The sequence below is a fragment of the Vidua macroura genome, chromosome 5 (genome assembly GCF_024509145.1).
Source record: "Vidua macroura isolate BioBank_ID:100142 chromosome 5, ASM2450914v1, whole genome shotgun sequence".
NCBI classification, from domain to species: Eukaryota; Metazoa; Chordata; class Aves; order Passeriformes; family Viduidae; genus Vidua; species Vidua macroura.
In genome coordinates this window covers 49133739-49161209 of record NC_071575.1, presented here as the reverse complement: position 1 = coordinate 49161209, position 27471 = coordinate 49133739, and the positions used below count along the sequence as shown (strand labels likewise).

Here is a 27471-nt window from a genome sequence, read left to right as displayed (position 1 = left end):
TTTAAAGTGAAAACCACTAATTTTATTTATAGGTGTTACAATACAATCACCATAAAACTTACAAGAACTGAACATAAGACTTGCATAGACTTTTCTTTTAAAATTAATTATTTTATTATTTTTTTCAGGCCAAAGACTCCCCATTCAGTGTTTGGCACAAAGACATCTAAGATGCTTCACTGTAGGTCTATAATTATGAAACAAAGGAAGAGCCACACATTTGGTTTATCTAGTAAGCAAAGCTAATAAAAAGCTGTGAATTTTTTCACTCAAATTCTGGAAGTTTTCTGGGAAAGACTTCTTTGTGCTTTGGTTCAGAATTTAGAAATCAAAAGCAGGATCCATTTGCAGAAATACATTCTTGGAAATGCATACAGTACTATGTGCCACATCCCTCTTGATAGAAGGCACAACTTACGAAAGGAACATTCATGATATAAAACAGAAGCCAGTTCTGAAAGGCTAAAAGTGACACCCACTACTTCTGGCAATTTTTTTTTAATCTAAGCAAGACCTGCTCTTATTTTCTAACACCAACACCCCTCACCCCCAATCTATAACATAACTTTAGTATTTGTAAAATTAAAGCTTTTCCAGGCATGAAAGTTACAAGAAAGAAACATGAGCCAACATTTTTCTACTGGTGGAGTTACTTTCAAAACTAGACATGAGAAGTCACTATCCCCCAAGAACCCATGTATCAAAACTAAATAAAGAAATTATTAAAGGCAATTTTTTTTTAAGTGTCATTCTCCCTGCATACTTGAAGTCAGGAAAACAAAAGCTGTACATGGCAGTAAAACTGATCATTTTGTCTAAAGTGCTTGATGAAAGCAGAAAAAACTATAAAAATGATAAATTAGTGAAACCAGAGGTGGAAGAGTTACATTTATCACAAAAACAAGATAAATTGGAGCATTTTCACATTTTCTTGTTCCATCAGACAAGATACAGCAAAAAGATTCTTCACAGTGAAGAGATCCCTTAGAATGCATAGAATTTGTAACATATTTTTTCTTACATTTTTGTTATATGAAGCAATTGGAAGTAAGACTCAGAAACAGTATTCCAAGAGAGAAAGTATTATTATAGCTAAGAAATAAGGATTACATAGGAAGCTTTGGACATTAAAAAAAAAAATCTTTGGGAAATGCTATTTAATACTTTCAATAATTTTAAATGCCCTGACACCATATATTTTACAGTAGAAATGCAAGAGCCTTTGGAACACAGCAATACTCGATTAGTTCTGTGCATGTCTTCTTTTAGGACATCATCTTTTCCTTACATCCCACTGAGCAGAAAAGCATCCCTTCCACAGATATGAACTTCTGGCCAATTAGACACTTGCTGCAACAGGAGCACAAGAAACATTCCCGCGTGGCATGCCAGTTGAAATTGTTGTACGTTACACGCTGAACCTCTGGATCTATAGCATTGTGACAGCCTTGGCAGATCTGTTGAGAAATAAAACAATACTGAAATGAAGCACACACATGCTCTCTTCAAGTGCAATAAAACCTGGATCTCTTAAATGCTTTTGGAGGACAGAAACAGGTGTTAGAAGAAGCCTTTTAAAAAAGTCTCCAGCTTTTGATTTTTTTCTTTATTTTTAAAGTGTTTTGATTAGAATTCAGCTGAGGGCCCAGAATAATAAAATGGACACAAATTATCTGCTGCTGGGACTAAGCTTAGACAGTTATGATGGTTAGGATTTCTCAATACCCAAATAATCGTAAAAACCTTTTATGTCAAACAGCACAGATCTTCATATATTAACTTAAATATGTGAAGAGATTAGCTACAAATCTTCCTTTGCATTGACAGCTCTGTGGTAATGCCAAATAATTAAAGGTTATTATAAAGTCTTTAATGCAATTTATCTTAAAATCTGGTTGTTCACAAATTATAATTTAGATTGAGAAAGTTAATGTTTTAAGAGGGAAAAAAAAGCCTCTCCAAAAAAACAATTCCTCACACCTACCTCAGAATATTATTAACTGCCAACTAGAGATGACCATTTTTTCTCCATTCACTATATTAATCATCCAGGTGCACATTAGACTGAGCCCCCAACGAATAGCTACCTAACTTACAGATATGAATGGACCATCATCTCAGATTAGTTTCCAGCATAACCACGAATCAAGAACTACGATTCTTTTCCGAACTTCTAGCTTTATCCCGTCAGTCACTCTCCTTTTTAGCACGTGTAGGTAGAAATAAACAAAACAAAAGCACCTAGATTGCAGTATTTAACTACAGGCTTTTAGCAGCAGCTGAAGTTGATTCCCACCAGGCTCAATGAACTCCAATTGATGAGAACTAAACATTTAGCAGCATCACTCATCTTCAGCTACTTTACTACTTCTGTTACCAAATCCTGCTTCACTACTGGCTAAGTTCTAGGTGTTTTTCCAACAGTTTTCCCCCTTCACCCCAGGAGTGGCTTTTGTCCAAATTTATTAAGTGACAAAACACTTGGCTGCCTAAAGTTGTGGGCTTTGGTTTCTTTTTCCTGAAGGGGAAGAAGATGACCGACTCAAGCCTAAATATTCAATTTATACTCTTCAGATACTCCCAGATTGAGAAAAGTAAGAGTTTGAAGCTCCACAGACTTATGTTCCTTTCCTTCACAACACTAAGACATCTGTAAGGACCTTACCACAGCATGGTTCTTCATGTAGCAGGATTTGCAGACTGGCTTGTCATTCACCGTTAAATAGGTTATCCCAGCCAAAACACAATCACAATCAAAACAGCAGAAGTGTTTCAGATGCCAGTTTTGCCCTTCCGCAAGAGTATATTCATTGCTGAATATTAGCTATGAGGAAGATACAAACAAGTGTACAAGTAAACAAGTACATTCATTTGAACAGTGTACCTTTTAATAAATCTAGCCTCTGGATGTTTTGTGATTTGCAAGGAACTCCCACTGGTTCCACCATTGTTGGTTTCCCAAAAGCCTCCATGGTGCTCCCAAGAGCTCATAGATGCCAGAGGCCCCAGGAGGGCTGTTCCCTGTTGATGCCCAGGGTCAGTTTGGTCCCTAGTGTCCCTGGTAAGGAAACAACTGCATAAGTGTGACTTGTTGGAAGAATTTGCCCTCACATATCACATCCTATGTCCCTACAGATTGTGCAAAATCACCACCAAATCCAAAGCAAACTATGGGTTTTCCTGAATGCGCAGTGTCCATATTGGTTTCAGTTCTTTGCAACTCAAATATCAACTATACTGGTGAAGGCGTATCATCTTCCTTCACTGAAATGTTTTAGTAAAACTACTAATCGCTTCTCAGGGGAACAAACTTTTTTTTAGAAGAAAGCACTAGGATATTTCCTACCTCATCACATCCAGCGCAGCGGGGTCTTTCACTATCACAATAATGTCTTCCACAATACAGGTTACCATTCTTCCAGAAATAGATCATGTCTACTAGAAGCTCACCGCAGGTGCAACAGACAAAACAACCTGGATGCCACAATTTGTCATATCCTGCACGTTCTGCATAGACAGCTGGGTCACCTTCCTTCATGTTCAGTTTGCAGTGGTAGCAGGACTGGAAAGAGGTTATTACCAAGTTAATTAAGTCTTTGAGAGCTGTATTTATAAAAATTATATACTATCAACACACTTAATAAATTCCATCTTTCCAGACTGAAATTTAAGCCCACAAGTAGAAAGCAGTGCTTCAGGATATACCTGTACCCTAGTTTAGGTTTAAGTAAGAAATTCAAGATAAGCAATGCACATTCCACTGTCATAGCATTAGTGCTCCTTAAAAGGGTTGTTGTACTTCGCTGTATTCAGATTCTGCAATTGCAGGCCAGTGTTTAAAGAAAACAACAGGCAATTAAAATTCACGTTATGCTCTGTAAACCTTACATGCTTAGGAACAAGGAGAGAATAATGATCCTCCATCCAAGCTAACCAACTACGACTAGAATGCATGACAAGGAAATGGCTGTACTTATAGGTCATGAGAAGACCAAGCCATATCTGCATCACTGGTGGGGAAAATAAAAAAATAGTGAATATTTCAAACTGATTCTCTTTAAAGCTGTGTTCTATGGATGCTAGTCACTCATGGCTGCTGTCCAACAGTCTGTGATTAATGATTTTAGGACAGGAGAGTGACTATGGATAAACTACAAAGACTACATACACAGCTACACTACAAACAGTTCCAGAGACTTCACAGTCTTCTGCCCAATACCTCCCTATAGAGAGGGTTTTGCCATCCAGTAAAAAACCACAGATGATTTATGTTACTGAAGCAAAATTTTTTTATCTACAGTTTAATCAGCAGTTTGGCATTTCCTGCAATCCAGCTGGTCTGTAGACTGGGCTGAACACCCTGGGAAGGTTTTCCTCTTATGACTCACATCAGCCACAAGTGGCTTTGTGTGTGCATATAAAAATAAAACACATAAAGTGCCTTGGCCACAAGGCATATTGATCAGATCCCAGATGCCTGACAATTTCAAAAGATAGATAGAAAGCCACCAAAAGAACAACAACTTGGAACAGAAACAGAATACAGGGAAATTAATGGAAGGGAAAGTTCAAATATACATGTATATAAAGGTTTCTGACCTTTCTACTTTAGACCTCATACTCCAAGAGAAGTCCACTGGAAGGTTAAGTAGCTGCCTAGACCAAAGTCTAGGCAATGTGATTCACTTGCCTACCATTTGCAACATCTCCAGCTTTGGTGGTTAAAAGGTATATAAAAATTTCCTTCTTTACAAGATGAAAATATGCTGAGTACCTATTTTTCTTTAATTCAGCTTTCAGTCATGGTGAAAAAGCTTTGTATTTGTAAACACAGAGACAATTATTATAGGTATATTTACATTAATAGTGGAGACCTGGTTGTTAGTAATGTTGGATTTGCTTTTTTATTTTTTTATCAGGTTTCAATGAAGTGCAGTCTATTCCTATAATGAAAATTAATTTTCCAAGAGATTCTTTTTACCACAGCTACAGGAATACAGCTTTCAAAATCAGTCTGAAGAACAACGCATGAGAAAATCTGATGTGCAAAAATGCAGAACCAATAAAAAAAGTGTAGACAAGGATGGTACTCTTCTGCTAAGTATTTAAGAGCTCTTATATATCAATTTATGCTAAACTGATAAAAAGCAGTTGAGATAATGCTAATCATACAGCCGAAACAAAGTCTCATTGCAAAAATAAGATGCCCCCCACAAAATACTTAAAAATAACATATCTAAATCCTGATTATTTAACCCAGTGTAAATTCAGTACCTAACAACAGAAAAGAAACCCAAATGTTCACTTATGCTACAAGCCCCTTTCTAAATCACAGCCCACAGTGATAATATATGCTTAGCTTAAACTGCAGGAAGAATACTCAGGTACCGGAGTAAGAAAAGTCTGGAAGTGATAAACAAGTGTAATTTAAAAAATAAAGCACCTTCTGATACAAATACTCAGGAGGACAGAATGCCTCCTGCTATTGACTTATTATAGTCCAAGGCAGTTGGTCAGCAGAGTACAATGCAAGATGTGCATTTCTGTAGGTCTTCCTTGAGGAGATAAGAATTGCTGTTGTGAAACTAAAGTAAACCAGCAGGAAAGGCTGATATAAGACAAAATGATAGTAACCTAATCAAGCCAAGGTAAAATATCTTCTTAGTTTCTTAGATTCTCCATAACAAGACAGTGACCAAAAAAAAAAAATAGCAAATTGCTACAGGTAACCAAATGGCACAGCTTGAAAATTTTTAGGGAAAGTGGCCATGTCCAAAGCTAAAACCTAGGTGCTGATTTTATATTTCACACTGTCAGTTCAGAAACAAACAACAAAAAACTACATCATACCCCCCAATAACACCAAAAGCCACATTCTATAACCAATGTTAAGCAACCTTTTTCTCCATCTAGAACTTGTATATTAATCTTCTGTAAGCAACCTGCAGACAAATATTTTTAAAGATTCATACACATAATAGCAACATTTCTACAAATCAACGTATAGTAGGGCTTTTAACACTGCTAAGTAATGTCTACCTCCCCTAACTGATTTAATGTTCCTTCAGTAATCCTACCCCTATTTTGAATTTGTAATTGGTAGTTGAGACATGCACAGCAGTAGTTATGTCAGAAATACTTGATTAAGGATATAATTTTTGAAATATCCATGAAATATGGGTAGTTTTATATACTTTGTTTTTTGTTGAGCTATTACAAGGAGAAATCAGATACCAAAGGAAAAAATATAGATAAGAAAATGGAACCAAATATGAAAAGAAGGCTAGTCAAAAGAGCGATTGTATGGTTCAACTTGTTGGACACAGGATGGAGACATGTTACTTTATTATTCCTTAATTTAATTTCATTTTAAAAGCAGTTTGTCAAGTGGGTAATTTCAGTGCTCTTCCAAGAAAAAGAAAACAAGCTTCAAAAATTAAGCTAACTCTTCAAGAGGAGAAGAATGTAACAATTGGTCCATAAGATGACACAAGCTTTTTGATTATTATTCTGTAAAAGCCACCCTAATATACTATCTCCAAGCTAACATGTTTTTGCACTGAGGATAAAGTGTCACCTAGGAAGTTATTTTCTGCAATGCATTAAATACTGTCAGAAACCACGGCTCTATGCAGACATTCACAACATTTTCCAGTTCCTTCTTTCACTCCCCAGACTTCTGCTATTCCAAATTAACAATTTAATTGGGCTAAAATGACCAAATAGAACACTCAGATGATAATATACCTTCTTGCTTTATCTTTCCCTTCTTATACTTACATACTGAGATGCTTTCCGATTTGGGGACTTCTCCATTGTTCCAACAGCAGATGAGGTACCTCTGCCAGCACCATTTTTCAAGTTATTCTCATCAGGAGCTCTCACTTCCACATCACCAGGGAGCTTGACATCTCCTACACCGAGTGCCTCTCTTTTGTACTTCTTCACAAATTGTTCCATATGCCTAACTTCACTGGGGGAAAGCTCGTGGCACTTTGAAGGATCCTGATCGTGAGCAGGCAGCTGCTTTGCCAACTGCTTCTTTCTGTATTGAGCGCCTTCCGAGCCAGCAACAGGCTGCTTCTCCTTCGGTAACATCTGCATGTACTGTCTAGCCTGAATCAGGAGGAATTACATATCAGATGGCACTTCAACTACAGACCCATTCTCATAAGTAAACACAACTAAAGTAATCTCTACTGTTTTTAGCGACAGTCAAATTTGTCAAAAAACAAGGTTTTTTCCATAAACATTAAGCTCCTGAAAAAGTAATGGAGATAAAATACAGCAGATGCATTAATTGGCTTCTTCCCAGAGTAAGAGAAAGACTCCTTTTTAAGCCCTTTACAACATACAGAAAAGAGTTATTACTTCTCTGAATAAATAACATTTACACAGCACCTTGTCTCTATCTATGAATACTGATCATGAGTATGGTCTTAGAAAAGTAGAAACTGAAATAATGTACTTGGGGCATACAGCCCATTGAAGAAATAACTCTAGCTAAATTAAGGGAAAAAACGCTCTAGCTTAAATAAAGCAATAACAAGGCTAAAAATCAAATTGGTAACTGAATGTTAAATAAGTCTTAGATGCACAAGGTTTGATTAATTCACTGAAAAGGAATAATTTGAGATAATGTAATTCTGGCATGGATTGCATAACATTTTGGTACAATAAATTAGTAATCAAAGTTTGAAAAGTGAAGCAAGATCCTCAGAGGGCTATCTACCATCTCATCTACTTCAGATGAAAACATACTGGAAGAGAGCTGCTCTTTTAGATGTCAACACTGACCTTGTTCTTGCCATATACAGTAAAAGCTATAAGCAAGACTAAGTGTTCCCCTTAATTTTAAACAATTACATAAATTGATGTGGTGTTGGGTATTGATTTTTTTTTCCTTTAAGCCCACACTCCATGCAAATTTTTCAACTTCAATAAAAAAGGGGAAAAAAAGGAAAAAAAAAGGAAAAAAAGGAAAAATAAAAGAAAAAACCAGAAAGAATAATAAAAAAAGTGCAGGGACTTAGTAGATAACTCTTGGACTCCACAGACTTAGTTGATAACTCTTAATCCTATGCATTAAAAAAGTACCTCATCTCTCCAGGTTTTTAAAAATTTCTACAGTTAAGCATCTATACAGCAAGATGACAGATGCAAGACTCATTAAACAGGCACCATATTTTCAGTTTTGAGGAGGAAGAAAGGAAGACTACAGGAGGCAAAGTTATCCTTCCAGTAAGCTCTACTATTTTATCTCCCAGCAACTCTTGCATTGAACATGAAAAAAAGTGAGTTGGACTTACAAGCGTCTGATTCTGAACAGGAGGAGCCCACTCATAAGTCACAGTATCAATGGTTATGTTCTTCTTGGCTGGCACTGGGCTGGTCAGTATCATTACATTGCGTTTATACACGGGATCATTCTTCAGCTTTGCAATGAGGGTTGTGTATTTTGTATCCTCAAGAAGTTTCCCCACTTTCCGATCTTCCTCATTGCTTGAAGGGATATCATGCTCCTCCTGGCCACATTTGCAGTTGCGGCATATTTTCCTGAAATTCATGGAAACAGGAACAAAATTACAATCTCACACCATGTGGGTGTGTAGTAACATCACCAGGAACCTAAACCCTTGTTTTCAGTGCTTTGTTTAGGAAATATACACTTTTTCTGCAATATGCCAAATACCTCCTTATGCGTCCTGTTGTATTATTTACATTGTTTATTTACAGATACTGTTATCAGATAGATATCAGTCAACTACACTAATGCATTTTTAATATGAAGCTATGTAATTTCTTCAGTTACATCTCAGTACCGATCAAGCACATACATATCCATTATAGGTCACCTACCAGATTTATTATAAGATAACCTAATGCATCAACATGATTCCCCCAGCAATTGCTTGGGATTTTAGTTTTTCTGTTGCTCTTCATATATTCAAAGTTACACACACTATACTATGTATTCTTCATATGTATTTCACTGTATGCATGATATTTGGTTATCACTGGGTTGCTATTGTGTGGAAACAAATATTTCCAAGAAAGGAAGAAAATGCATACAGACATACGAAGAGTATAATTGCACTGAGTTCTGTTGAAAGCACAGAATTTAAAGAGAAGATGAAAGAAAAGTTAAAGGCTTATATGGATAAAGCCTTTCAAAACAGCTCTAAACCAAGTCAGAGGTATTCTGGCATATGCTGTAGAGAGACTTTTCACAGAAAACAGCCTTAAAAGGTAGAAGTATATCTACTTACTTGGATATAAATGATATTCTTTCATATACAACATATTTCAACTGCTTTGGCTAACGAATATTATAAAATAATTTGTTACCTTAAGCATAATTAAACAATTCACATATAATGAACAGAACCTTGGATTAGACGAGCTAGTTCATTTTTTATTAACAGTGTCCCCAGAACTTCAGTTCAAAGCAGTCAGCCAGAAATCAGTGAAACTAGATGTTAACTAAGGTTCTTACTACAGACTAAGAAAACATATCAACCTTCTGGATCTCTAGAGTTTGAAGAGGAATGAGCAGTGGTTTACTCCATTATTTATACTTCATACAACAAATAGCATAAACTATTAGCTATAAAATGCTTCTGAATCCTGCTTGCCAAAACCCATCAAACTCTAACATTGTTCTGCATCTTGCTTTATATAGTCTTGAAGGCAAGTTAGGTGCCAAGATAAGGTATGTCACAGGAACACAACAAGAACATGCCATGACTACAGCAAGCCCCTGAGGTAATGGGAAAGGAAGAAGACCTTTAATTGGCCACCTGAAGTGATACACAGCCAGCCCCAAATATATCCTCTCTATATGCACACCAGTTTAGGATGTGGGGTACTAACATTTCAGTGTGTGGTGGATGCTGCACTGGTCATTTGGTTATACAGAAAACATACATTGTGGCAATTTAAGTTATAAAGTCCACTCCAAATAAGAATATCTAACTCTAAAAATGAGCCACTCATGCAAAACAAGAATGTTAAGCAGAAGTAACTCCACTTTGCCACACAAATACCTAAAGAGATCACTAACTAAGATGTAGACTGTCTGACAGCTTCCAACTCATTTCCATAACAGGAAAGATGTGCAGAATTTCAAAGCTGATACTTACCTGAATAGCTACTATACACTAATCACTTTGCAATCTCCCAGTTTACCAAAACATTCAAGCATGAACTAGCATTTCCCACTAAGCCTAAAAGATTTACTATGCATCTCAAGCACTCGAAACTAAATTTTGCAAGATCTTCAGCATCTGTCTACACAAGTCCTTTACATAGCTAATACTTAGAGATTATTTAATATACTAATAAAGCAATTCATATTCACTTTGCTCATCTTTTATGGCATGTATGTGATTATACCTTATTACCAATTCTCAGTCATATCTTTTCTGAGATCTAAAACCAGGTGACAGAATCCGACCTTGCTTTTTGCAGATTTAGTAATTTACATCATGATCACCATGCAGCTTTATGCCTCACAGCACACATGCTACTGGAATTGAAGCAGTTTGTCCATCCAAACAATGACAATTTATTTACTCTTACAACTTAAATCTTTAGCAACAGTAACCCCCGGTTTTAGTCTTGTGTCTTACGCCAATTGAAGTATGATCATGCTGTCTGGAGCTGCTCTGCTTGCAAGACAGACTCAGTAAGAACAGTTCCTACTGCTGTATTGCCTGTGTGGTCACAACTGCCACGTGACACAGGCTGTGCACTCTACCCACTCTACAGCATCCAACACAGTAAAGCAGCATTGACATTATTACAGGGGCTATATTACAGGTGTAATAGTGGCCTTGGCATTAGAACTTGTGAACTGTTATGCCTCTGAATACAGGACAAAACAATACAGAAAGAATGTGGAGAATGCTGAGTCACATCTGATGTCAGCATATCGAAGGAAAATCCCCTAGGCTGTTGCCATTTCCTGTGCTCCCCAACACTCCCCCTGCTAACAGCCCCCAAAAAAGTATCCTGTCCTGATTTATAATCTTTCCTCTTGAATAATTTCCAGCACTAGAAGATATACAGTTGATATTTATACACATAACTGTTCCTGAATAGTACTGTTTACAATTTAGTCCTAACTTCTTTCACTAGTTGCCACAGCACAATCCTGCTCATTAGTCACTCACTGTCCCCTGTGCAGGAGGCATATGGCCAATTACTTCTCTTTAGAATAGACTGGCTGGTCATTTTTTTGACTTTAATACAGCTATCTCACTGAAGTGACCCCATTCCATTACCTCAAATTTATATTTCACAAGTCTGTTTGATAATTGACACTTTATCTTTGATATTAAAGTGAACACCTTATGAGCAAGAAAAAACAATTGTGGTTATATACATCCAAAGACATATGAATATACAAAAACATATATGCTTTAGACAATTTAATCTCCTTTGACTCTATCAAGAGGACAAGCAGTGAAAATTTCTTGTTCTCTCCATCTGCATTGTTGAAAACTCTTCACTTGAGGACATTCATCAAGATCCCTGCTGAAGGAGGTATTAGGGACTTCTTATGTCTTCACAGCTCTCAGGACCTAATCAAAGCAGAGCAATGTTCCTCCACACACATCTCAGCAATTTGAAAAGCTTTTCCCACTCAAAACATGGAAGATAGGGAGAAAACTTCAAAATCTATGGAATGAAAAGTTACGTATCACTGTGAAGACAGGTCTATTAGATAGTGCCTTGCTAGCAGGTCTTCAGTAGTTAGAAAGAACAAGGAAGAAAGGTATAGAGATTCCATTTTCTCTAGAGATGAATTCCTGTGTCCTGAATGTCTGCTGACATGAAGGATCAAAGACTTCCAGTTCCTTCTCCAAAATCAAATGTTAACCATCCTCCTGACTGCCTATGTTTTGGTCTATAGAGAGGAAAAATAAGATGGATCATGATCCTTCCTATGCTGGCTCCTAGTGACAGGAGGCAGCAGCTGCAAGCATAGAGAAATCCTCAACAAACACCTGGCAAGTCCCGAGGCTTGTGCCCTCCAATGCAGAACGACTAACCTCTCCTTTTACAGAATCACAAAATCCAGATGGTTCTTGAATATCTCCCGTGAGAGAGACTCCACAGCCTCTCTGGGCAACCTGTTCCAGTGCTTGGTCACCTGCACAGTAAAGAAGTTCTTCCTGTGGAAGAACTGATGCACAGGTGGAACTTCCTGTGCATCAGGTTCTGCCCACTGCCTTTTGTCCTATTGCTCGGCACCACCAAGCAGAGCCTGCTTCCACCCTTTTGACACCCTCCCTTCAGATGCTGATAGACATTGATGAGGTCCCCTCACTTCTTGAGGCTGAACAGGCCCAGCTCCCTCAGCCTTTCCTCTTGAGAGAGATGCTCCAGCCCCTTAATCATCTTTGCTGCCCTCCACTGAACCCATTCCAGGAGCTCCATGTCCCCCTTGTACTGAGGAGCACAGAATAGGACACAGCACTCCACATGCAGAATGCAACCCAGGACACCATTTGCCTTCTTGGCCCCAGGGCATACTGCTGGCTCAGGGAGAGCTTGTTTTCCACAGGCTTCCCAGATCCTTCTCCACAGAGCTGCTTTCCAGCAGGTCAGCCCCCAGCCTGTCCTAGTGCATGGTGTTATTCTTCCCCAGGTGCAGGACCCTGCGTTTGCCTTTGTTGAATTTCAGATGGCTCTCCTCTGCCCACCTCTCCAACCTGTCAAAATCCTTCTCAAGGGCTGCACAGGACTCTGGTGTATCGGCCACTCCTCCCAGTTTTGCATTATCAATGAAATTACTGAGAAGGCACTTTGCTTCTTCATCCAAGTCTATGATTTTGTGACTCCTTCTGTAATGTTTTCCTGCTACTAATGCAGCTATAAGTAATTGCTACTGCTTTGAACTGCATCTCAATGCTTCCCTGCCAGCTGTAGAATCAGAAAATCTTAAAGCCAACTTAGGATTCTCCCTGCCTTCCACATACTGTATCTGTGCAGAGAAGCCACATGCTGAAAAAAATAATTCCCAAACTTAAGATTCTTGTTTTCAGTAGTTTTTTTTAGCATCTTGGGAAGTCACATGAGGGACAGTTACCACTTTCTTGTACATATGCAACCAAGATAAATCAGAACCTTCCCTCCTGATTTTAGCAACTTCTCACTCCCGTCCCATAGTCCCCTCTAGTGGGAAATACATTCCCTAAGAGCAATATGTAACTGAGTAGCAATCTCTTACATCCAGCCTGACCCACTGGACACGTGTGAGTTTTGCAGCTTGAAATAAATCTAACGCCTAAATTAAAAAGACCTTCTTCACTTTCTGCTGCTGTTACACTTGGACAGAAGCATGATTCTGAGGACAATTTTAAAACTGAGGCTATCAGAACTTCAAAATTTAAGAATAAATTTTACTAAAGGCTTCATTTACCACCATTTCTATACTAGCCTCAATCTACAGTTCTGCATCTATAAAACCTGCCCATACAGTGTGTCAAAATTTACAGCACAAAAGACTTAATATATGCCACCCCAGAAGAGATATATTCCAAATACTCCCAGTATAGACAAGAAGGGTATAGTAACTCCTTAGTAGCAGTAAAGCCCTGCTACTAGATAGGTACGCTTGGGTTTTTTGTGCGCTTTACAACCTGACTCCCCAGAGGAAGTATGTATGGAAATACAAAAAGAAATTACATGTTGGCTCTTTGAGGAACAGCGTTTTCACCTATTAGACCAAGAGCAGTGCGATGTGCCGAAGCTCCTCGGCTGTCCCCAGGAGAGGGCAGTGTCAGCCTTGCACAGCCCGCAGCAGAACCACGCCCGGCACACGCTGCCGCTACTGCCCCGCTCGCTGGGCTGCGTCTGGCTCGCACGGAGGTCACTGTCTTCATAATGCCCTTAGGCAGCTGTGCTTCGGGGTTCTAGCTAAAACAGCCTTGATAGGACTTGCTAGTACTCTGCACTCCTGGCACAAAGTCAAGGCTTCCCCGTTTTTGAACTCTGCCCCCACCCCGCCTCAGCAAGTAAAGAAGCTGGGAAGGGGCACAGCTGACTCAAAATTGGACAGTGGGGTTTAAATGCTACATTAACATCATAAGCAATAAAACAGAAATAGAGGATTAAGAAGTCAGGGCTTCTGAATTCTTAAGTAGTTACTGCTTGGAGACTGGCTGGGCATCAGTGTGCTGGTGGGAGATGGCCAGTGATTCCCTTTGCACCACTTCACCTATTAAACTGACTATTTCAACCCAGGAGTTGCCTCACTTTTGCTTCTCCTTTTTTGTCTCCCACCCTGATGTCTGGAACAGGGAGCGAGCAGCTGTATGGGTGTTTGGCTGCTGACGAGGGTCAATCCCTACCCCCAATTATTCTCCCAATGTGTAACTGTTTCTCTAATTACAATTCTTACTTCAAGACTTGTCTTTTACAGACAAGTAGCAATAAAATAAGTGGGTAAACTTGAACTGATTTTGACTATTCATGTTATAAAGACAATATTCTGTCCACTTGTGCTACAGTTTATTCCTACTTAGAGTTTGAGATTTAAAGGCTAACAACTAAGTAAACAGATATTTGGGATGCAATGTGCTCCATTTAAGTGATGGACTAAAAAATATATATGCATCATGCAAAGCATATTAATATATTTTTTCCTTTGAAAACTATTTACACAGAACTGAATTAAGACTTCAGATTCACACTCTTACTGTCACTGGTAATAACTCTGCTGGAAGAACAGCTATTTTTCCAACCCATTCTTGAATTCTCTCACAATTGCTAACTTTTTGACTGTTTCAGAGGTATGTGCCACATTTGTCTAACCCTTAGATGAAGCTTCTCAGACTTCTTCCAGCCACCTTATTTATCTGGTCTAGCCTATATGGACTCAATTTCCAAATTAAATCTTAGCTAAATAGTCACTGTTTTTACATCTTTTTCATTACTTGCTCTTTAATCCACTGCTGTTTACAAACTCTTACTTTTCTAGGAGAGACAGTGTTCTGATGAGCTATATTTTCAGGAGCTGGCACAATGAGCCCTAACCACAGGAAGATAATGCAATATGGATAAAGAAAAACACAGGCAAAAAACCCCAAATACCCACACAGAAGCAGACACCTTTTAACTTTGCAATCATACTATGATGTAACTAAATCACTTTAACCATTTTATTTTTTTTAATCCAAATTATTTCATGTTAAAGAATAATGTAGCAATTACAAGGTGTAACATTGGCAATTAAGAAAAAGTAAAATAAAAGAGAAGGTGTGGGCATTACAGTGACTATGAACAAAAGAGCTTTCAGCAGAAAGTAATACAATTTCTCATTCAACAATGGATAAACACTATTAACAGTTGCACTTTTAAAAATTCTCTTTTATTGCATTACTTACATCAGTTGTTTTATTTTACTATTACTTCTACACATGACCCCTCACTGATGCACTGCATATTGAAAAAGTCTTTCCATTAATTATTTCTTTTATCTTTAGATGATCATGTTTACTTATTAGTGAATTAAGACTTCTTGATCCATGTCATTATTTCTAAGTTGTTTCTATAGCTACATATTACAGATAAGAATATAGCTTCTTGATTATGTATCAACTTATAACACATTTCTGCTGTGTTTTGTTTTTGTTTGCCTGATTATTTTCTAAACAGTCTCATCTGCAGTCAAATATTTGGGCGAAAATGTAAAACCTCCTAGGCCTTATCAGCACCTGATGCCACTATGGCTGGCGTACAAAGGCTACCTCATAAGACAAAACAAAATTCTATTGCAAATGCAACTTTCACTCTAGCTAGTTAGCATTGGTTAAATGCAATAATTTTCATTGATAGCATATGCTAGTGCTATTAAAAGCTATTTTTCTGTTCTTTTCAGGATTTTCCCTTTGAGAGGGACCTTCTTCCTAAAAAATCAGAATTACAAAGCTACATACTGAGGATGCCCAATATTATGAGTGAACTGGGCCAGTGATACATAAATGCATTAATATACCTATATACATCTTGTTTCATTAAAACAAGGAAGGTCTTAATGAAATAAAAAGTTTCTGCAAAATGACAGACTATTTACTGCTATCATCAACTCACTGATTTAGGAACAGTTCACTATCCAAGGCTCAGTGTTATCTAACTTATTTGAATTTATGTGACACACACAAGTGACACCTCCTCCCCATCTAAATAAGTTGTAGGTGTGTACAAAGTTTTAAATATTTTCAAAATAATTTTACATATATCTCACATCAAAGCTTACGTATTTCGTCAGGAGTTGGAAAAGCATTTTATTACAGAGATAAAACACACTTCTTCCCTGTCAGGTCTCTTACAGTAAGGCTAGACATGTTTTTACAAATCTACTTCAATTGTTTAGTCAGCTTAAACAAGTGCTGCAGTAGAAGTACTACCATTCACTTCAGGGCAGACAAAAATGCATGTTCAGAAGTGATTAGATACTCTGTTGTAAAGCATCTGAGAATGTCTGGCCCTGAACCGGGCCAGCTTTTTAAAAACATCTTAACAGTTTAATTGAGAGAGAGAACAAAAATGGTTACTTAGACGTTTGCATACATATGTCAAGGTCTGCAGTGCTGAGTCACAGCTTAGGATACATTTGGTGTCACTTACCTCCAGTAATGAAGCTCAAATCCTTCACACTTTTCCTTGCATTTTAAGCAGGGGGCACCAAATCCCTCCTCATGGCCCAAGCCCATCTGTGTACAGAGGAACATGACTATAGTCAGCTTCAAGTATTATCATGCATGAATGATCTTACTCATGCCTATATAGTCTGCAATCAACAGCTAAATCAAAAGATTAAGCATTGACTAAGCTGACATAAATAAGGACAGCATTTGGGGTGCACTTACCTTCCTATTGTATCTATATAAGTAGCAGTGGTCACACAAGCCTCTACATAGGATTGAGCTAAGGCGGCAGAGGTAGCCTTAGTACTTTTCTGGTGACTTTTCTCCCCAGCCCAGCTTGCTCTACAAACTTCACACAGGAGAAAAAGCAGATTCTTTGCAGCATTTTCGTAGGTCTAAGGCTGTGAAATCAAAGTAAGTGAGGCCAGAAGACCTCAAGTCAAAGGACATTTAATCCAGCTATCTGGACAAAGTGATTTACAGTATATGACTTGGCAAAATACAGGAGACCAAGAAATAAGCAGACCCCAGATTTATTTGCACTAATCTCAAATAAAGGAGACAACTAAGTGGTCTGTCTAATATTTCCAAGTATATTTGAGGCTACTTTGATAGTGACTGAGAGTAGCATATACCTTTTACAATTACATTTCAGCTGGACTCATACCAGCTGACTTTCTGAGGGGAAAGAGAAACAGCACAGTTAGCAAAATCAACTACCAGAAGCGATATGTAAAGAGTTTCAAAAGGATGGATGAACAATTCACAATGCAGAGGGAATATCAGAGAATATAGGCAACAGTGCAGAGTAAAGGTATTCACATAATATATCATCATATATCATCATACAGCAGCAAATTTAACCAAGTAACAGCTTTTAAAGTTTGAGGTGGTAAACAAATATGAAGCAGGGTAACTTATGCATTCACATAGCACAGTAAAATTAAAATGTCTCACTCCAGCACTTTAAACCTTTGAAGAATGTGGCTCTCAAATCAGACAGATGAAGGACCATGGAAATGTGGTCATAGCTGGTATGCAGGCTCATGCCCAATGTGTAGAGAGAAAGCTGTCCCCACACCCCACGCAGTAGGAGAAGCACTCCCAACTAGCTGTAGCTAGAAACAGTTCATCTGCAGTTTAGCTTTTACCATTAATGGAAACTGAGCTAGAACTGACAAGTTCTGGTACTAACTTTAGTTCTGGCAACAACACAATGCCAAAATTAATTACATGAGGTGATAGAGTTCTGTTATTAAGTTTGCCATTTACTGAGAAAAATCACACTACTATTATTGTATGTACAAGGATATAAACCAGGTCAACTTTCAACTTGTCTCTGTCCAAAATAAAGAACAGATTATTCACCAACCACTTGTTTGATACAGAACACATGGTAAAATGCAGGGAATATCATGTTTTCAGTTACTTTATAATTAAAAGGATCATTGCCTCAACAATGATCAGACATCCCTGAGGAAAACTACCCTGAAGATTGTGATCTGTTTAGAAGAAGGAGGTATGTTGGCAGCTGTGGACAGAAGGAGATGACATTATTTCTTCCATATCTGGAAGATTAAATACAAGCTGGCTGTCATCATGGTGACATCTTCATCAACCTAAGGGCTCATGAAGTTCACATGTTATAGGTGCTAACCTATATATACCAGTAGATATTTAAAATAAGCATAACTTTGAAGATTAGGTTCTTCATCAGCTACACTTTTGATAAGCTAACTGGTTAATAAAAGTTCATCTTCACTTAAGATGGCCATTAATAGGACTCTTGTCATCTGGAATCCAGAGATCTCCTATATATACACGCACACACACACACCACAAATCACAAAAAGCTGAGCACTCTTCTCAATTCACACTCAAAGGGAACAAGATGTTGTCCAGGATGTTTTATAAAGGGAAAAAGGAAGCTAAAGCAACACAACTTTTTTTTTTTTTTTTGAGCGGGGGGGGGGGGGGTTGGGGTAGGGGGAAGAGGGAGAGACAGGTTGTTTTTCATTTGGTATTGTCTTGAAGTCATCCTCTCTAAAAAGTTGTTAAACTTAAAATATGATTGCACGTGCACTAACAAACAAAACTCCCCCAAAACCCCGATCAACAGAAAAAAAAGACAACATAACCCATTCTCTCTTGCTGCTACTTCAGTTACAAACTGGCATTACTTCTTTATGCTCAGGCTCTCCCTTCCTTCAAAAAGAGTGGAATGAGAAGAAAGAGAAATAATCATAACCTCATTAGTACTGCAATTAGAAGATTTAGAAACATAGGATCACTTGTAATAGTGACAACAGTTATACTGTTTCATACTACTGGAAAATAAGCTTGGCATTTCAAAAATTCCCAAAACAGAATCTGAAATTCAAGCAAGAAATACAGAAGAATCTCAAAAACCATTTTAACTATAATTTCCAAGCCTCCTAACATTTAAGGTTTTTTTTAAGCTAAAAAACCCCCTCTTTAGTAACAAATTAAGGAGAGGAAATATGTGCTATCTAAATGCTCCACCCAGAACATACTCTCTCCAGACTACAGGGACAACAACCAGCCAGCCTACTTGCACTTTCACAGCCAGCAGTCTTAGTGCAGATTTCTTTAGAAATACAGCATTCTATATTCCCTCCCCAGAAATAAAGAGCACACCATTGTGTAAATGCTTGTGCAGCTCAAGACAAATTGAATTAGCAAATGAGAGAGACTTGTTTTGAAACAGGTTTTTCAGTTTGCTGTGAAACAGAAAGAAGGGAATTACCTTATGGAAATACACAATATCTGGGTACCTTTTGGAAAAAGTTTAGCTCAAGACTGAAAGGCACACTAAAAACCAAACTAGATGTGATTCTAGATGCACACACAGCCTCAGCCTTTGTTCTGACAGAGAAGCTTGCCAAAAATTAAGATATAAAATAACCAAACTCAAAAGCACTGCGGGCTATTGTTATCCACAAGTCAGTGCATTACACATATTTCTCCAGAGGCCTGTAACAGGACATCCTTCAGCTGTAAGAAAACATCAGCCTCAGAAATTATTTTCTTCTTCAGCAGCCAATTCAGCTGTAGTTTAGGAAATTCAGAAAGCCTCAAACTTCAGTGTGGTGCTTCTTTAGTTCTATCCATCTGTCTCCATGTCTTCTGCAGAACATGGCCAGCACCAAGCAGAAACACCCAGTAATAGAGAGCAGGTTGAGCACTGGACAGGTAAAATGCTTGTCTGGAACAGCAGGGAACCCATTTTCCCCATAAATGGAGTTATGGCAGAAATGGCACACACAGGTCACCTGAATCCTGCTAGAAGAAGGTTCCTGTCTGTCTACCACCATTAATTTTTTTTTTTTTTACAGCAAAAGCTAACCAAATCCATCTGGTATTACCAAAATACCCAGTACTGATTTAAACAGCCGGAGTAAAGAAGATGATGTGACTATGACTTTTTTGCAGAGCTTTCTCCTGTGCTTGAAGGTGTTCCAAGCACAGAATTGAAGTGATCCACACTAAAGCTATTCTTAGATTTACCATAAAATTCTAGGAATGTTCTAGTTTGAAGATTAGTTAATTATTGATCTATTTGGATGTTTGAGTGGGAAAGCACCTGTAGAGTGCAACAGATTTCTAGTACATCTTAATGTGCTTTAGGCACTTTCAAAGAAGAGAAGGTAAAGCAGGAAGGACAAACAAAAAACCCCCCAAAAACATGAGAAATCTCACTGCTGTGCATGCTCTGTTGCTGAGAGCTGATCTTATATCATTATATTCTGTACCATCAGAAGTCTTCTCTAGCAGGGAAAACAACAAATGGAAAATTAAAATAGGTTACAACATTTAAACTTTAAAAACAGAAGATCAGTGATACTTCTTATGATTCTTGAATGAAAGAAGGACAAACCACTACAAAAGACACATGAATATCTGGACAATGATCTTAAAAACTGTCACAGACACTGTACGAGAAGGAAAACAAAATTCAGATTTGTAACAAAAAGCAGTATCCCACAATTCACTTTATATTTGTTTAACATGTTTAACATGTTTTAACATGTCTAATAAAACTGATGACAACTGTGACCCTGGGGTTTTTAAAGTATGTGTTTTGATTTAGGGAAAAGTTGACTGGAATTAAGAACCCTGGGTACAAAAGTCCATTTTGCACAGAAAGAAGGATGCCAAAAAGTGGTCGCATCCAAGAAAAATATTTGGAAGATGATCTGGGCAGGACAGGCAGAGGAATAAATCAAGAAGCTGCAATAGCCTGATAGTACCAAAGTCTCAGGAATTTATTTTATTGTGATATCTTCTACTAAATATCAAATAGCTCAGAATTTAAATATTTAAGACACTGCTACATAGTGTACCTTCAAAAGGCTAACAGCTATCAAAGATAGCTCAGCTGGAGAGAAAACAAGAGTTGTTTATTCACAAAGTCCAGCATTACACTAGCTAAGTTTGAATGCAGCTGACACACACTATAACACAATCTGTAAGCCTCCAATACAACACTATCCATCATCCAGAACTGCAGAGGCATTTTCACAATACTCCATGGATTTTGTTTTGACATCAGCACTCTTACCCAGTTACATCCTCTAACATTAGGTTTTGAGAAGCAGACCTGGAAACCTACACATTCATTTTTTAGGAGCTTTAGTCATTCAGGAAAGAGCATGGTTTTTTTCAGCTTTTAAAAGCTGCAGCTAGACAACCTCAGACTGAAAACAAGGCAGAAATAAAGAGTTAGGCAGACTTTAAAAACAACCAAAAAATCCCCCAACAAAACCAGAAACACATATACAGCAGTACTGGAGTACAGTTAGATCTGGTGTATTCTTGGAAATGTCATGACAGAAGCATCCTGACTCCTTTTACCTGTTAATTTGACCAGATTTGAGATGCTAGGTAACATGCTTTCATCTTAACAGCTCTGCTCTTCCTTAAAGTCTCCAGGACCTAAAAGAACCCCACCAACTTTGGTCATCAGCAAAAACTACATATTAGGGGGGTTTGTACCTATACATCCCTATAAAAAAACCCATGCATATATATATATATAAACAACCGATACACATAAGTATTAGTTTTATATAAGTGAAACATACATATCTAATCAGATTGTAAAATACAATTTTAAAATATACTACATTATAGATACTTACATCTGCACCCTTATAACTGCAAACTTTGTATCTGCTAAGAAGAAGATAGTAATTTGCATGACATGTTCAGTATACTTTCTTGAAATAAAAAAAGTAATTTTAAGCAACTTTTACCAATAAAATTTCATTGAAAATTGCTAGTCACCATTACTATTACTTAGAGGAAAATAGAAACATTTCTTTCTTTATTTCCAGGAACAACTGCAGAATCAGCTATTTCTTACTTTCATGACAGAATACTGTAACTCTAAGTAAGTAAATTTTCCCCCTTGCTGCAAAATACTTGGTTTATAATTATACCCTATTGAAGAAATTTTCATCTGATCTTAAAAGTCATGCAGTCCTGCATTCAAAGAGTTTCTTGACTTGCTATTCAGGCATTTCATGATATTTTATAGTCAGACACTAGGGAATACTTTTGCTATAGGAAAAAATAGAGTAAGAGTCAAAAAGTTTAGTTTAGGTGTGCCATATTTGCCAAGCTGCTATCCAGGGATGCTGGGCAAAAAATACCTAGAGGTGTGGATACAGACAGGTGTTCCAAAAAATTATTCACATTTTTTTTTTTTTTTTTTTAAACATTGATGGGGGGAAAAACCCTCAAACCCCACAGCATATGCAGGAAGCAGTTGCTTAGTTTCCTTGTGAACAAAACCAAAGTAGTTCCTCTCATATCTACATAAATGTTTTCATTCTTCCGCTTTCAGGCAAAACTCACCCCTGAATAAAAGTACATTTCCTTGATCTCACTATACATATGAAACAGCAAAAAAAGATCTACTATAATGGGTTTCCATAGCAGTAACACCAAAACAAACAGTGACCTCAACAGGAAGTGCAGTCCAGCAGACATTACTAAATCATGCTTTGCAAAACACAGAAAAGTTGACTTTGCTCCTACACATACTTTATTCACCGTTCATTTATCAAGGATCATTACAGTTGTTGACTTAGCAATGTCTAAAACACTCAGTGTTTGGTTTTCCAACTGTAACAGAACAAACTAAGTCCCATGCCATTGAAAAATAACCACACAAATTCCACACCAGAGAAGTTGCACCTCTTCTACCCAAACTGCCCTGCCCCTTCTCCATTGCAAGCAAAGTTCTTTTTATAAAGCAAGTATTATACTGTTAAAGTTTATACAGAACAGACTCACTGCCAGATTCTTATTTTCTCTAGTGAAGCATGAGACTGTGCTGCCAGCAGGGCTGAAAAGCAGGACTGTGACCTACTGATTCATTTTACCAAGTTCACAGAGGTGGCAGACAGGGCAGGAATCCAGGCTGTTATAACAAGGTTCTGCTAGAGTATTCAACACAAAGCATTAAATCTTTATTTTCCCTATAGCCTCAAAACAAGGTTTGAGAACACAGCATATATTGTATTTGGGAGAAACAGTGGTCTGTTTTTTGCACAAGTACTTTTCAAGCTGGAGCTCCTGTTCTTACCCTGCAGCTCTGTTGTGCATTCATTTTATACAAACACTATCTTCATGATCCTCAAATGCAAAAGCAAATATAATTCCCCCTGTGAAAAAGGAGAAAACTGTACAGTTTCCCCTAAATTTGAAAGGAAAATTGTAACAGACCATGAAAGTCTTAGACTTAGTATTCAAAGGCAGCCAAAAAGACACTATTCACTGCCTAGATGTTTGCCAGTTACTTAATAGCTCTAAAAAGCATGGTGAACTGACTACAAAATTTACATGACCACACATTTGCATATGTTCAGCATATATATTGCTCAGTACAGAAAGTGCATGCTGAAATTTCTGTTTCTGGCAGGCTGTGGCTGTCCAGAGTCCAGGATTCAGACCACGCGAGACATCTGGTTACACAGTAGTGCTCATTCCTTTGGCCACTTATTAAGATAGCAAGATGAGTTTTACAACACATGAAAGAAATCAAACAGAAAATAAATTAAAAGTTTGAGCCAAAGTAATTGTGCCCTGAAGATTCCTTCAGAAGGGTACACTAAACAGGACTGCTGCTTTTCTGTCACGAGACATATAAGGTATAAAAGTATATAAGGTATCCACTGCTGAAAGGATGGGTTAGAAATTGTGGTAGATGGGGCAGTAGTTCTTCTGCTGAAGAACAGGTACATTGTTGGAGTCCTACTGGTCTTGTACTGGAGGGAAGCAATTCCAATCAGACAGACTGTGATAGAACTGTTACATTTGGAGAAAAAACCCCACCAAACCTAATATCAACAATGAAAACAGACTTTCTCTGAGTGTTCTTTTTCTTCACAAACTTAGACACATAGATATAAATGTATGTAGCTACTTTCCAAACATATAATACAGAAGCTCAAAAATGAAGAATGGACTCATGGATTCCTGACACTTAGAGAAATCTTAGGAATGCCACCTTGGAAACTTCATCTATCAGGTTTCCCAGAAACAGAAAACATTCCAATATATTACCCTGTACAGTTATAAATTAGCAGTTGTGGGTAGGGGAAGCAGCTTTTCTAGCACCAGCTGAGTGTCTGAGCCTCCACACCACATGCTGCTCCAACAGGCATTCATTTCCTTCTGCTCTGCTGAACACCAGGGCTACAGAATAGCCAACATCTAAACTCAAGAGTTCAAAAATGCAATGGAATTACTTATCTGGGGACAATATGACAATTCCTACTTTCTTCTGCCCAGTGTTATAGGAAATTCCTACCCAACAGGCAGATTAGCCACTCACCACTCCAGAGTATTTACCAGGTTATTTGCCAGGCAATAAATACGTACAAGTCACTACAAAATAAAAGGTTACATAAAGTACATTTGGTAAGAGAACCCAAGCTATTTTGGTCCAGGGTGCAAGACAAAGACAGGTGAGAACTACAGCATGTGGTAAAGCGACCCATTGCTGCTGATGGACTAAAAATCTGACACAGGCATCTCCACCTCAGGACAAGCTTCTTCTAAAAGCCAAGTAGTTCACTGGTTTTGATAATCTTGACTGGACACTTCTCAGAATGTTCTTCCACCTTTGAAGAAAGAAGGAAGTTGGCAAAAAAGAGAGAAGCAAAAAGATAATAGAACAGGTTGAGAATTGGAACTAAAGGACAGAAAAGGAAGACACGCAGTTATTCCAGAGTTGACATGAAATTGCTATTCTATTCAGTGTACAAAACTTAGGAAGTTTTAATTAAATAAATTTTGGTAGTCAAAAAGAAGAATTTTGTACCGAACTTGCTGGTACCTAGCAAAGCTTCCAGTTCTCCCTGTAGGGACTTTCAGAGAGCCTCTTCTGTTCCCTTGGAAAATAAGCTTCATCCAAGTTACAAAGAGAAAGAAGATGAGAACATGTGAGCCAGGGAGGAGAGACAGCACAATAAGAGGCACAGTTTTCTGAATACACGTGTAGTAGAAACAGAGAAAATGTGATGTTTTTCAAATCATAGACATCTCTGCATATTAACACTAAAGCAGAGAAGAACAAAAATACTATTTTCATAAAAGAGAGCTTTGCTGGTTTCCTTTGTGGCACTAGCTTTTATGTTTATTTGAACAGGTTTAGGAAAGTCTTCAGGAATCTTTAAAGTTGATGAAGAAGAGAAGTAGAAGAAGAGCAAGAAAAATATGGCAAAAATAGTCAAATAAATTTAAAACACACACAACTACCCAATAATTACAGAGTAATTTCTAGCAGATGTTCAGCAATGTTCACTCAAACCAAGACTCCATGATCAGCAGAATTTTCTCTTTAGATAAATAAATTCTGAATTAGAATGCTTTATCTTCCACAAATATGTGTCTTTCACCTCCTGGAGCTCAAAAAGCTTCCAGCAAACAAGCTCTGTGATGCCATCAAGTTTAAGTTGTGCTTAGAAAATACAAGCAAATGTACTCAAGAAGCTTATTTTCGTTGCATACAAGGAGTAACACAAGGGGAACAACCCTGTGCACACAACCACCTTCTAAAGACAGCGACAGCACTTAGCTACACCCGTCTGTATGCTGATGGCCTAATGACTGGGGGTTGAGATAGGCAGCTCCTCCAAAGCAAGATCCTCACCCAAGTGACACTATCACGTGGTGACATCACTTGGAGCAAGCTGTAACTCAAGGCCACCCATTGCTAGGATTCAGCCTTAACAGGTTGCTCTCCACACTACACAACTACTTTCACCCCCCCAGTCAGTTTCTAGCCTGCAAGTTGGAAAAGCACACAGGTATGTGTATTTTAAAACAAGTTGCTACCTTTAAATAAAACAATTCAGGAATAAACCCCTCAAACATTGATTTCAAAAGACTACTTTTCACATCTCAATGAAGGTTATGTATAGATTTAACCCATGTTCACATATAAAGGTCCTTTTCCCCTTATCAAATTGTATTAAAACAGATACTACAAATAAGTTTTTAATTTTATAAAAGTCAGTGCTTTAGCACTACGTTTAATTTGTGAAAGAACTAGAAGCAAAGACTTACAAGAGTATCCCACGTGAAGTCAGTTTTACATAGGAAGTTTTAAATGGTTCGTTTTGGAAAGAGATTCAATACAATTGGATTACCTATCGCTTTCTTTTACTTACATTTTGTTTCTTACCAGTTTGACGCAACTAACTAGTCAATATATCTTTAAAAAAAACGAAAAATCAAGTCCAGGCTTCTCGCTCAAGCGGGTAATCCATACGAACGATGATAACACACTTGTAAGGAGTCAGTCACATCATAGGTCTGAAATTAATCACTAACATAACCGCAAACAGCGACTTGGCTGCTTGTAATTTAAGTTTCATGCCTACGTACACAGCGCACATACATGAAAGCAGCTATCAGATCTCAGGGGTTTACTGGGGGGACCGAACACATGTTTAACTTGCATGACAGAACAGCGGTACGTCCCCACCTGGGGCACCAACTGCGGCGACTACCTACCCCGGGGGTACCCGGCAGACAGCGCTCCTGCCTCCCACCTCTGCGACGGGGCCCGGGCGGGAAGCGCGGGGCGCCGGGAAGGGCTGATCCCGGCACCCCGGGGCGACCCCAGGGCAGTCCTCCCGGGGGCTGCGGCGCCGAGGCGGGTCCGCCGCTCCCCATAGAGCGGACACCGGCGTGCGCGGCAGATACCCCGGTGGGCAGCTCTCCTTACCTTCTTCACTTTATTCTCCAGGTTCATGGCGGGGCGGGTCTGGCCGTGAGGCAGCTCCCACGGAGGAGTCTCGACTCGCGCGCTCCGCGACGCTCAAACTTCCGCTGCCCTGCGGCAGTGGCTGCAGCCGAACAAAGGCCGCGCGGCAGCCAATCCCCGCCGGCCGCCGCCGGCCCGGCAGCCAATCCCCGCCGCCCCGCCCGGCCTCGCCCGGCCCCGCCCGGCCCGGCCGTGAGTCAGCGCTGGCAGGGGGGGGTCTCGGCGGGGCGCCGCTGGTGCAGCCTCTCGCCTTCGGGTACAGACCCCTACAAATGCGGAGTCTCCCGAAGCATGAGAAAAGAGGAGATCTCGGGCTATAATGCGAGTGTGCCTTTGAGGCCAGGAGGGCCAGTGGTAACCTGGGGTGCATGGGGAGGAGTATGGCCAGCAGGTGGTCCCGCCCCTCTACTCGGCCCTAGTGAGGCACATCTGGAGCGCTGTGTTGAGTTCTGGGCTCCTCAGCACAAGAGAGACAAAGAGCTACTGGAGAGGGTCCAGTGAAGGGCCGCA

At 38.7% G+C, this 27471-nt stretch overlaps 1 protein-coding gene across 1 annotated transcript; it reads right to left on the bottom strand.

The window, feature by feature from the left end:
• On the bottom strand, positions 1 to 27007 carry TES (testin LIM domain protein). Its single transcript, XM_053977927.1, has 7 exons — positions 26923 to 27007; positions 16639 to 16724; positions 8310 to 8556; positions 6781 to 7116; positions 3347 to 3562; positions 2666 to 2824; positions 1 to 1457 (listed from the first exon to the last, which is right to left on the bottom strand). The coding sequence occupies exons 1-7, from the start codon at positions 26947 to 26949 to the stop codon at positions 1266 to 1268; spliced, it is 1263 nt and encodes a 420-aa protein (XP_053833902.1). The 5' UTR covers positions 26950 to 27007; the 3' UTR covers positions 1 to 1265.
• Between the last annotated feature and the right edge of the window lie 464 nt (positions 27008 to 27471).

Bases quoted from the DNA above. Each gene is read 5' to 3' on its own strand.
- TES (XM_053977927.1), bottom strand. From the start codon at position 26,949: ATGAACCTGGAGAATAAAGTGAAGAAG. The intron at 8,557-16,638 runs GTAAGTGACACC...CATGAATTTCAG, and splicing joins TTTGAGCTTCATTACTGGAG to GAAAATATGCCGCAACTGCA. The intron at 3,563-6,780 runs GTAAGTATAAGA...ACCTCTTTCCAG, and splicing joins ATCGGAAAGCATCTCAGTAT to TCCTGCTACCACTGCAAACT.